Genomic DNA, 13,098 nt, shown 5'->3' with positions numbered 1-13,098 from the left:
AAACACGCCCTGCGTTCACACAGACACGCCTGCGTTTTTCCAGCCACGCCTGCGTTTTTCCAGCCACGCCTGCGTTTTTCCAGCCACGCCTGTGTTTTTTCAACACTCCCTGAAAACGGTCAGTTGACAGTTGACACCCAGAAACGCCCACTTCATGTCAATCACTCTGCGGCCACCAGTGCGACTGAAAAGCTCCGCTAGACCCTGTGTGAAATGACATTGTTAATTGTAATAGTACGTCGCGCGTGCGCGTGCGCATTGCGCTGCATACGCATGCGCAGAAGTGCCGTTTTTTTGCCTCATCGCTCCACAGGGAACGAATGCAGCTAGCGATCAACTCGGAAATGACTCCCCAGGTCTACAGTCGGTGAACTGCAGTTAAGAGCTAATATTTTATATCCCTGATTTGATGATCCTGGTTTTCCCAGTGTCATGGTGAGTCTTTACTATGTCACAAAGACAGGAATGACTGCCACTCGGGGGCTCCTAGAGTCCTGTCTGACCTTAATGAGTAATTAATGAGTATAATTAAGATAGAGACTGCCAGCTCCCTGCACATCATGTAAACTACAGTATTCCAGGAGCTTCCTAATGACTCTCCCTAATAATCTCTGCAGTTATATAGATGGTTAACATTTAACCCAACTGTAGTGCAATAGGTCTGTGGTGAACTTAGATGTCCCTTTGGGGAGTATACAGAGAAAGAGAGGGCGGGGGGTGACTTTTAACCAGCTGAATCACAGAACGAGGACATTGCTGAGGCCATAAGCCATGAGGAATACATAACACACTAAGTAACTGAGAGACAAGATTGTGAGCCGGGCTACTCATCCCAGGTGAATCATGTCTGCGGCTTTGGATGAATACTGCGGCTCTGTGTTCTGGGTAAGTCTATTACTAGTTAAATATTGTATCTGCGTCACAAATGTTGGGGTGTTTTTAATAATATACATGTGATGTCCTCGTTACTTGTAAAATAGTGTATGTGGTAGACCAGTGGTTCTCAAACTCGGTCCTCAGCAGTCAGCACCCCACACGGTTCACGTTTTCCATGTCACTCGGCGGCTGCACTGTGTGTCACCAACTGTCACATTTTATAAATCTACAGGTGACCTGCAAAACATGAACCGTGTGGGGTCCTGAGCACAGGCGTACGCAGAGACTGACTGGCGGGTGCCGCTCCGGACTCCCCCCCCCTCCACGGCATTATAGTGTTCTCTCACCTCCCCTGTCCTGGATATAGACTGCTCACCTGGTCCGCTCACCTGGGCCGCCCAGGTGAGCAGTTTATATCCAGGACAGGGGAGGTGAGAGAACACTATAATGCCGTGGAGGGGGGGAAGTCCGGAGCGGCACCCGCCAGTCAGTCTCTGCGCACGCCTGTGGTCCTGAGGACCGAGTTTGAGAACCTGTGTCAGGTAGACAAAAGTCAGTCAACAGGATACAGAATAATTGTTGATGTAATGTCAAGAACAAACGTAAAAAGGATCTTGGAGATTTTGTGACAAATGATAAGAAGGTCCATTATCTGTGGTAAAAGCCAGAATACTTGGTTGCGTAGTGAGAGCTATTAGTAGGGGAAGAGGGGGGTTATAGCTATAGTGTCACTATAGAGGTTAGAATTCACCTTGAGCACTGTATACGACTATGGAACGCTATCTACAAAAATGCATGCCCTAGGGTCCTATGTATTAATTATGGCACTGACGCCATTATTAATGGTCAGTATTGCGATGAATATTTTAATTTCATATTAAAATATATCCCAGGCTATGTACTAAGTGTAACTCACAGGGAGAGCAATCAGGGCTGCCATCAGAAATTGTTGGCCCGGGACTGGCAAAGTAGACAGCCCCCCCCCCCCCCCCCCCCATCCTCCCACCAACAACAAAAAAAGATTCTGTAACACCGTTCCACCCCTATGTGATGTCACACATTGGGATGTTACATATAGGCGGAGCGTTCCGGATCTGCAGGAACAATTCACAGAGAGCTGATGCACAGGGATGCGCATTAGCCCACTGTTGTTGTGCAGCTCTTCAGGTATCGGTGGTAGGAGCATGGGGTGGTTTCCCCTCTCTGTAAGGGTCCAGGACTCCAGTCCCCACAGTCCCCCCTCCGATGGCTGCCCTGACAGTAATAGTGATATTTGAGAGCCGGACTGAGGCTGCGGGAGAAGGATTGTACTATCGCTCTTCTGCGACTAAGCTTCCATAGGCATAAAGCCGTTTACACCATCTAAGAAAGGGGTAATTTGGGTACATATGGGACAATAATGGGAACTGCGATCTGCAGCAGGAATTAGCCTTCTGCAGGAGATGTCTGTGAAATTCCCTGTATTAGGCTATTCGTACATAGCGCTGATACATCAGATTATGCAGAAACTAGTAAAACTGCCTTAATAAATAGGCCCCCCACAACAGAAGACATTCAGCTTGGGTTGCATAAGAAAAGGTATCAGTACAGACCATGAACACGTGCTCCTTAGAGGGAAGATGGGACAGAGATAAGAAGCAAACATTTAAATATATCAAAAGTATTCCACGAGTTTTGGAAGACCGGGAAAAAAAGAAAACACCTAAAACAGGACTCATTGGAAGGACCTGTAGATTATTGCCATCAAAATCTATGTTATAGCGGCAGACAACTCTTATTGTAAATAGGATAATGGGGGTCATTCTGACCGGTTTGCTCGCTGCTTTTTGTTGCAGCCGAGCTAACGGGTCCCTACTGCGAATGTGCCGACGCCGTAGTGCGCCGGAGCATGCCAGATGGCCGTAGCAGGGCTGTGATTGCCTCTGCCTGATTGACAGGCAGAGGCGATCGCTGGGCGGGAGGGGGCGGAACGGCGGCGTTTGGCCGGCGTTTCGTGGGAGCTGTCCGGCCAACGCAGGCGTGGCCGGAGCGAACGGGGGGCGGGCCGCAGCGGCTGAGTGATGTCACATGCGGCCGCTGCGGGCCGGGGAGCGATGAGTAGCTCCCGGCCAGCACGCTACAGCTGCGCTGGCCGGGAGATACTCTTGAAGTGCAAAGGCATCGCCGCTGTGCGATGCCTTTGCACTTCTGCGGGGGGGGGGGGGGGGTACTGATATGCGGGGTGGACTAGCCCTGTGCTGGGCGTCCCCCCGCCTGTCAGTGTGAATGATCGTAGCTGTGCTAAATTTAGCACAGCTACGATCAACTCGGAATGACCCCCAATGTACATTCTTTTGTTAATGATGTGGATATTACTAGAAGTCATTGATGATAAATGTGACCAAGTGAGGGTGGATGACCGCAGGTGATCTCCAGTTAATTTGTAACCAACAGAATGGTTAGCTGCTGTTTGTAATAACACACAAGGCTTGCTAACGAATGCTGACATAATGGCACACTGACTATAACACAACCAAGCCCTGTGCATACAGATGTTATATACAGGTATTGATGAGGCTTATGTGTAAGATATCACATCTATGTATAGAGGTGGTCATTCCGAGTTGATCGCACGTAGCAACTTTTTGCTGATAGTGTGATCAACTAGACGCCACCTATGGGGGAGTGTGTTTTAGCATAGCAGGGCTGCGATCGCTTGTGCAGCCCTGCTATGCTAAAAAAGTTTTCTGCAAAACAAGACCAGGGTAAGAGTTACTTACCCTGTGCGACGGATCCAGCGACGAAGGTCCCGGGATTGACGTCAGACATCCACCCTCCAAACGCCTGGACACGCCTGCGTTCGCCTCACCACGCCTGGAAAACGGTGAGTAGACGCCCCGGAACGCCTCCCCGCCGTCAATCTTCTAGAGATCGCCGCTGCGATCACTTTCAGCACTGCCGGCATTGCTGCCCGGCAATGACCGGGAATAGTAGTGACCCTACCGACCTTCCAACCCTGTCGACCTAGTGACTGTCGACCTATAGTGGTCGACTTACACATTGTCGACCTAGACAGTGTCGATCTTCAGACCGGATCCCATAAAGATATACATTTGGGGTGTAGTATGACAAGTCGACACTTAGAATGTTGACAGGTTCTGAATGTCAACAGTCAATGTCAACACTGGACAAGCAAAATGTCGATATGGTTGAAATATCAGTATGTTCATCATGTCAACATTTAACATGCCGACACCAAAATGTCGACATACAGTGTTTTACATATTTTCCCTAACTCTAAATCTTGGGTGTGGATCATTGGGTGAACAGTCACTAGGTTGACCACGATTGGTCGACAGAGACTAGGTCGACACCTGAAATAGGTCGACTTGGACAAGGTCGACATGGAAAAAGTTCAAAACGTGAAAAAATGTGAAAAACTCATGTCGACCTGTCCATGTTGACCTAGTGACCATGTCGACCTGTAGACCATGTCGACCTAACGCATGTCAACCAATAGTGGTCGACCTAATGAGTGTCGACCTAAGTGCTGTCGACTTAAAGACCGGATACCCTAAATCTTACCCTAAAAATAACACAAAAATGTACTGTGGATATTCTGGTGTTAACATGTTAAATGCCGTCATTTTAGCCATGTCGACTTTTTTGAATACCGACATATTGCTTGTTGATCTTATGTCCCTATCAACTTTCTGGGACACATATAATATACCTCTAATATATTAGTAATATTGATTAAAAAACATGGAAACATAAAAAACTTTAAATACTGTGCGCGAAGTGGATCCAGACATTTACAAAGGGTGAACAGGCCATTATCGGGAATCTTATATCATGTATATATCAAGTATGACATGAGGAATGTGCCGTAGTTCTGAGCTGTAGAATCTTCTTCCCAGGGGCGTTTCTACAGAGGAGGGGGCCTGTGTGCACCTCCGGGTGGGCCCCCTCCTCTGAACGGCGCTGTAGACTCCAGCATACTGCGCATGTGCAGGTCTCCGGAAACATGGTGCCCGCCATGATCCGGAGACCAATTTGGCTACCGCGCATGCGTGGCGGCCATTTTGCCGGCGATTTCCACCGCAGGCGCTGCGCCCGCAGCTGGACTCCGGTTCGGTAAGTATTTAAATGGGTGCAATGTAGAAACGCCAATGCTTCTTCCTCATGTAGGGATGTATTTTCTGCTACGTAAACAGTTTATGTGTGGAAGTTAAGGCCCAGATTTATCAAGCATTGGAGAGTGATAAATTGCACGGTGATAAAGTACCAACCAATCAGCTGTCATTTTCCAAAACACAGCATGTAACATGACAGTTAGGCCTGGTTGGTTGGTGCTTTATCACCGTGCAATTCATCACGCTCCAAGGCTTGATAAATCTGGGCCTAAAAAAATGAACTAGGGGGGTAATTCTGAGTTGATCGCAGCAGGAATTTTGTTAGCAGTTGGGCAAAACCATGTGCACTGCAGGGGAGGCAGATGTAACATGTGCAGAGAGAGTTAGATTTGGGTGGGGTGAGTTCAATCTGCAATCTAAATTGCAGTGTAAAAATAAAGCAGCCAGTATTTACCCTGCACAGAAACAAAATAAACTTTCTATCATCTGATGTCGGGCCGCATGACATCATTACACAATAACCTTACAATAAATATGACTAACTTAACTTATCTAGAAATAAATGACACAGAGAAATAACGACACAGACAACTGAAATGCCATTAAAATCGGTCAACCGTAATTTATTATGATATATTTAAGCTAAGTATGGTGGCAATAAGAAAGAACGGCCAGACCAACAGTGACATTACGACTTATTGCTGCTACGCATGTCCACGACATGACTTATTTATCTCATTGGCTTACGCCAATAAGTGCTGAGTTTCCAACTCTCTCTCTCCAATACACCATAATAGAGCTGGCCAGACAGCCGAGCCCCAATGACCCCCGGTAAGGAGGGCCAGAGTATACGATGTATTGGGCAAAGAGCGCACCCACAAACAGCGGCGCAATAGCCACTGTAACTGCCGTTCCTTCCCGCCACACACCGGCCTGTAAGGAGCCGGTGCCGCCACCATACCCTGACTAACAACGAACTAACTAAAACTAAGATATAAAGAACTCGGAAACTACCTTCCAACCTAAACAAATGCCCTCATCAGACAAAAGGACGCCATCAGGTCTACTCAAATGGGCGTCCTAAAAACGAATAAGGGGCGGGGAGGGGAACGACCTGTCCCGAAGTGAAAACCCGCAAAACCTGCCGCAGAGGGCGCAGGCCAATAGCACCCTCTGGGATCTCAGGAGAAAAGCAGGGCAAAATCCAACGGGACCCCCACCGTTCAAACGGTGACGAGTGGCCAAAAAAGGCTACAGGTCGAGTCCAGTCGAGGAGAGACGAAAAGACGGGGAAACGAGTCAGAGCCAAGGCACTCCCGCAGAACCCGCCAAAAACGTAGCGGCTAGCGAGGGCACCCCAACACCGACCCGCAGACCCGCCATACCGTCGTCCCTCAAGTGAACTGAAAAGAAACCAAGGAGAACAAGAAAAATTTGAGGCAAACCAGAAGAAGGCCTGCCGTAAACTGGACAATGGAATTACCTGACATAGCGCTTGTAGGCATTGGATTTCCATCGACCAAGTGCTTTAATCTCAGTCTCAGAAAAACCCAATGAAGCGGCTGTTGTTGCAGCACCAATACGAAAGGAATGTGTACCATACAGTGATGGCGACAATCCCAACGCAAGGATGCATTGCTTAAATACCCACCGGAATTGGTACAATGTCAAAGGTGACCCATCGAAGTGGACAAGCCACGCTCCGCCACAACGTGGCCGGGAGTCACCATACACGCGTTCCAAGGTTACGGGGCAGACGCTAGTGTTAGGGCAGGCAGGCAAGGTAATCCAATGCCCACGCCCCAACTGATCCATCTTAGAACGGCTCAATTTGCACAGTAACGCATCCGCCAGCAACACATGGGACTCAAGCAAAGGAGGGGCCGCGGACCTGGAGGGGGCCACCAACTCGCCGATCCGAAAGGCTCTGTGAAAAGCCATCGCAAAGGCAAGCCGGAAAAACAACACCTCATACTGAGAATCGCAAACGGATGGTAAAACCTCCATCAGGCGACCCAGCAGCGCAACCCATATAGAACGCCTGTTGTCCACAGACACAGGAGTGCCACGAGCCCAGCCCTGCAAACAGCGTCTCACTAAAAAGCTTTTAGTGAAATTGTGGCTACCCTGTAAACGCAGAGAAAAGGAGATACCTGCCAGCATCTGGCTGACAACAGCGCGCGACCTCCCAGCTACGTACATACGCCAGACAAAATCCAACAGTAGTCAAAAGGAAGGCTTACCTTCGTTTTGCCTGTGCGTAATGAATGCCTCTCACCGATGGAACGCCGCCCGATATTTCACCAGCGTGGCTGGAGCCACCGACTGGCTGGCCAAAGCAGTTATCCCAGCCATATAACCTGCCAGCAATCAGAAGGGCAAACGTCACCTGTAAGCGCCGCAGCAGGGGCCAACGCGCGAAACCGAGCCCACTGTTGTCTAGAGAGAGCATCGGCAATGCTGTTGTCAACCCCTGGGACGTGCCGCGCAACGAAGTGAACATTCAGACGCAAACAGAACAAGACCAGGCGGGCCAACAAGCGAAGAACTGGAAGCAAAGAAGATCGCTGCCCATTGATCGCCTGAACCACGCCCAGATTGTCACACCAGAAGACCACGTGCTGGTCTTTGATCCGCTCCCCACACAGCTCCAATGCAACGACAATGGGAAACAGTTCCAGCAACAAAAGGTTGCGGGTTAAGCCCTGCCGGAACCAGGAGTCCGGCCAAGGGGCAGCGGACCACGCACCATCGAGGTACGCACCGTATCCCCAGGAACCCGACGCGTCGGTGAACAACTGGATACCTGGGCTGTGGACCGCATCAGACAGCCAAATGGCTGCGCCATTAAACTCATGCAGAAAGGCATCCCAAACTCGCAGGTCCCTGCAAATCTCGGATGACAATCTAATGAAGTGATGCGGCCCACGAGCACCAGCCGTCGCCCGCTCCTATTTGCAACAAAAGATTCTACCCATGGGAATGACCCTGCATGCAAAATTGAAAAGACCGAGAAGGGATTGGCACTGGCGCAAGGTAACCTTGCCACCTGCCAATGCCCTCTGAATACACACACGCAACTTGGCAACTTTGTCTAAGGGCAATCGGCAGCATCCCTCCTCAGTATCCAGTTCGATGCCTAGATACGAGAGGCGGGTGCAAGGACCCTCACATTTATCCGGAGCGATTGGTACCCCGAACTCGGAAAAAAGTGCTTTCAAGGAGAATAGCGGCCGAGCACACCTGTCCGAGCCGCAAGGCCCGATGCACAGGAAATCGTCCAGATAATGTGCGACTCCCGGTTCACCCGTCCCTGTGCAAATGCACCAATGGAGAAATTAATTAAAAGCCACGAAAAAAAGCACAGGAGACTGAGCAACCCATGGGTAGGCATTTGTGTATGTAAAAGCTGTCGTCCAGCCTAAAGCCCATGAAACGAAACGAATCAGGGTGCAATGGCAAAAGACGAAATGCAGATTCCACATCAACTTTACCCAATAACGCACGGGGGCCCGCCGCTCTGACTAATTTCAAAGCGTCATCAAACGATTGATATGTAACCGCGGATAGCGCCTCGGGGATAGCATCGTTAACAGACGCGCCATGAGGGTAAGACAGGTGCTGGATTAGCCTAAATTTGCCAGGAGTTTTCTTAGGGACCACTCCAACTGGGGATAAAACCAAATTCGGCAAAGGGGGTGCAGCAAAGGGGCCGGCCATGCGTCCCAGCTGCACTTCCTTGGCCACTTTACCTTGCAGAACGTGGGGAAGCTCTCTGGCCGAGCGCAAGTTCCGAGGAGCTGAGTAAGGGACCTCGCCGCTAATGGGGAGGCGAAATCCCTCGGTAAAACCTTCCAGCAAAAATTGGGCCTGAGGGCGAAGTGGGTACCAAGTAAGCCATTTGCGCATGGCGTCCAGCCGGACAGGGAAGGGGGCTTTACTTAGCACTAGTAACGCCGGGGGATCTGCCACCCACCCGGACCCGCACCGGCAGGCTTGGGACATTCCTTAGCCGGATGGGGAGCTCCGCAGCGCATGCAGCTGTGCCGGAAACGACATTTGGACCCGGATCCGCAATTGCCGTTGTTAAAGGCGAAACAACGACCTTTGTACCCTCGTCCCGCGGTGGCCCGAAAGGAACCCCTAGCGGACGTGCTAACGGGCTTGGCCGTAGAGGCTTCCGGAAGCTCGAGGGAGCCCTCCGTAACCTCAAGCCATACTTCAACATCCTTGACACCGAAAGCCAGGAGATGCAGACCGTGCTGTTTATGCCTGAACTCCGTGTCGTACCGAAGCCAGGCGAGAGGCCTGTTAGAAAGGAATAGACCATGAATCATGTGCAGGTAGCGCACGATGTTCATGGCCTCTTCCGGGCGAGTCTCCAGGTAACAGGCTGAGAATGTGTAGAACCCCTTGAGCCAGTTAACATAGGACCTATATGCGTCCTCACCTAGCCCACTCTTTTTCTTGGCCGCCACCAAAGCCTTGCGGGACTTGGATGTTAATGCGAAGACATCTACGTAAGATCCTCTATTGATACGATCCCGTATCCGTGGGCGGAGACCCCGCATAACCTTGGTGTATGGGCAACGCACGACGTCGCTGGGGCTGCCCTCTTCCGGACTGCTGCTACTGCTACCATGCCTACGGCGGCGCGATCGCTTACTGCACTTGTGGGAACGTGGGCAGTACGGATGGTGTAATGGTTAGCATTACTGCCTCACAGCACTGAGGTCATGGGTTTAATTCCCACCATGGCCCTAACTGTGTGGAGTTTGTATATTCTCCCCGTAGTTGCGTGGGTTTCCTCCGGGTACTCCGGTCTCCTCCCACAATCCAAAAATATAAATGGTAGGTTAATTGGCTCCCAACAAAAAAATTAACCCTTGTGTGAATGTGTGTGCATGTGCATGTGGTAGGGAATAGATAGATAGAATAGATTGTAAGCTCCACTGGGGCAAGGACTGATGCGAGTGGCCAAATATTCTCTGTAAAGCGCTGCGGAATATGTGTGCGCTATATAAATAACTGGTAATAAATAATAATAATAATAACGTCCGTGCCTATGGCGTTTACCCTTGACAACCTTCGCCTGGTCTTTGCCCTTGGCAGTCTCGGCCCCGGCACCCTGCTGACCCAAAGCGCCATTACCATTAGTCTCACCGTCTCATGGCAGCCGATGCGGAAGACTGGACGCTGTCGCTGGAATCACTCTCCGACATGTCCATCGGATCTGCAACAGGAGAGGGAACAGAAAGAGCCAGCGAAGAGCCTGGCAAGTGCAGGCGCCTGCGCACCGGACCCAGTGGAAACAAGCGGCAGAAGGGGGAGCGGCGCATAACGACGTCAGCTGAGCGACCAGTGGGGTGAGTGCGGACCGCAAGTCACCGAACTGGCCCGCCGAACCACTTGCAGATGACCGCGCTGTCAACAGGGGAGTCAAAATCCCTATAACCGAGACCAGCAGTGCAGAAACAGACGCTGTGTCCCCGTCCGCAGGAGCGGCCACTGTCGCAGGTGCAATAGGGAGGACCACGCTGCTCGCCGCAGGTGCGCCGGCGGCCAAAGGCCCCGCACCACCAGCCGGATGCGCAGTACCTGAAGCTGTGCGTCTCTCCCTGCGCCCACTGCCTGCCCGGGACCGGCAAACAACCGCGAGGGGGCTGCCGACCAGACGCGGGGCACCTAATGCAGGGCGATCATAAAACACTGCGGTCTCCCCCAGACTGGGCACAGCAGCACCCCGCCTCTCGGGACGCCGCGCCCGGGAGCCACGGGGCGAGAAGAGCGCACGTGCCGCTGCCCCCGGATGCACCACACGATCCCGTGGGGGCCCCTCAGCAGGAATGGGTTGAACAGTATTGGGGGGGGGACGAGCCCCTGGAGCCTGACAAAGTATTCTCCCCAGTAGACCCGCCTTGCCCCCCACCTGCGGCCCGCGTCCGGGTGGTGTTGCGTGGGCCCCTACCCCTGGAGGCTGCCGCAGCACCCCCAGGGGTAATGTCCTCCTGTGTCCGCCCGCGCGCCCCCGCCGCCGGCCCGTCCCGCGCGCCCTGCGGGGCGGGAGAAGCGCCATGTGTAGCCGCGATCCGCCAGAGCCCACGCGAGCGCGTTGCGGGACCTCCGGCAGAAGTAGCCCCCAGACCGCCGGGGGAAGCACCCGTGGGTGCGCCCGTGGCAGCAGGGCGGGGCTGAGGGACTGGCGGTGGCGCAGCGCGGAAGATACCGCTGAAGCCGCACCAGACCCGGGGACTAGGTAGCGAGCAGGGGGTGCGCCCGTCTGCGTGGGCGAGCGGCCATTAGGAGGAGAATGAAAAAGGGGATAGTGAGGGGATAAGAGAAAGAAGGGAGAATAAAGAGGCTATAGAATAGATAGGAATTAGTGAAAGAATAAAGCAGAGTAGAGAGAGAGGATTTTGGAGAGACAAAAGAATCAAAGAGCTACTCACAGGAGCACATGTCCTTCTGCTGGAAACTCCTCGGAGAAAGAGACAGGATGCAGTTCCTGTCTGACTAAAATGTCTGCTAGCTCCTCCCTACACTCCCACTATTCTAATTAAGACCAACCCCCCAAGCCTATTAACTGTTAACTAACCTACACATTGTTTAAAGCCCATGCAATCCTAACAGCCCAGAATTTTACGCTCGCTTGCGCTATTCGCACGCGCTCTTCATAACCCACCCAAATCTAACTCTCTCTGCACATGTTATATCTGCCCCCCCTGCAGTGCACATGGTTTTGCCCAACTGCTAAAAAATTTCCTGCTGCGATCAACTTGGAATTACCCCCTAGGTTCAGTGACCCGGACACAGGATGGAAATGAAAACTGATGACTCCATGATGATCAAGGGAAACCTTCCGACGCACACTGCAAATAATTCCTCACCAGGCTGACATCTGGATGCCCGGTATAAAATATCTGTGGCAATGACAGAAAAGATAGAATGCTTTAAAGGAGTATTCAGGCCTCATATATTGTTTTATTTTTTCACATTAAGGGTCTGATTTAGAGTCACAGGCCCTCATTCCGAGTTGATCGCTAGCTGCTGTTGTTCGCTGCGTAGTGATCATTTCAAAAAACGGCAAAACTACGCATGCGTATGAGCTGCAATGTGCACGTGCGACGTACGGGTACAAAGAACATCGTTGTTTTGCACCGCTTCTAGCGACGATTCCATTCGCACAGCCGATCGCAAGGAGATTGACAGGAAGTGGGAGTTTATGGGTGTCAACTGATCGTTTTCTGGGAGTGTTTGGAAAAACGCAGGCGTTTCCAGGTATCTGACGTCAATTCCGGGACCTTTGTCGATGCAATCATCGCACAGAATAAGTACCTACAGGGCTGGTCTTGTTTTGCACAAAATGTTTTTGTACCACTCGGCTGGACAGGCGTTCGCACTCTTGTGAAGCGAAAATTCACTCCCCCATGGGCAGCGACTATGCGTTTGCAAGGCTGCTAAAAACAGCTAGCGAACGATCAACTCGGAATGATCCCCACATACCGCTGCTGCGACATCTTTAACATCTTGTGCCATAGTCTGCTTCGTTATGCTAATTCTTGTAATAGCCCTTCCATTGTCATGCATCTGAACGTATGAAGAGGGCTTGAACTGCACACCTTAATTCTAAATATAACAAGAGTTGCTACCATGCTGAGACTTGTAGTTCCACACAGAAAAAGAAAAAAATGTAGATGCACTCACACTCTAGTACTAAGCACTGTCAATCAGAATAACTATAATAAGCTCTGCAATCTAATATAGAGCAAAATTGAGGTGCTTAGCATAATTTTTGGCCAAAAATAATGGGCCCACCAACCGCAACCAGATGACCTCATCTGGTGGATCCCCGACACTGAGGTTCAAGTGTTAGCTGTTACAGTCAGTAGTGTTTTCGGATAAGCCTCTATTAAGTATGAAAACAGAGATGGAACAATGGCCCTCATTCCGAGTTGTTCGCTCGCAAGCTGCTTTTAGCAGCTTTGCACACGCTAAGCCGCCGCCTACTGGGAGTGAATCTTAGCTTAGCAAAATTGCGAACGAAAGATTCGCAATATTGCGAAAAGACTTCTCTGTGCAGTTTCTGAGTAGCTCGAGACTTACTCTT

The 13,098-nt window shown here is 51.1% G+C and overlaps 1 protein-coding gene across 1 annotated transcript in view; it reads left to right on the top strand.

Annotated features, from left to right (window-relative positions):
- The first annotated feature begins 744 nt into the window (after window positions 1–744).
- The window catches only part of ABCC2 (ATP binding cassette subfamily C member 2), a 118,496-nt gene continuing 106,142 nt past the window's right edge, over window positions 745–13,098 (top strand). The window contains exon 1 of the mRNA XM_063962257.1: window positions 745–885. Coding sequence (XP_063818327.1) covers window positions 844–885 — 42 coding nt within the window. The 5' untranslated portion in view covers window positions 745–843. The remainder of the gene's footprint in view (window positions 886–13,098) is intronic.

The sequence above is a fragment of the Pseudophryne corroboree genome, chromosome 3, assembly GCF_028390025.1.
Source record: "Pseudophryne corroboree isolate aPseCor3 chromosome 3, aPseCor3.hap2, whole genome shotgun sequence".
NCBI lineage: Eukaryota > Metazoa > Chordata > Amphibia > Anura > Myobatrachidae > Pseudophryne > Pseudophryne corroboree.
The sequence above is the reverse complement of the archived record's forward strand: the minus strand, read 5'-3'. Positions and strand labels throughout refer to the sequence as shown.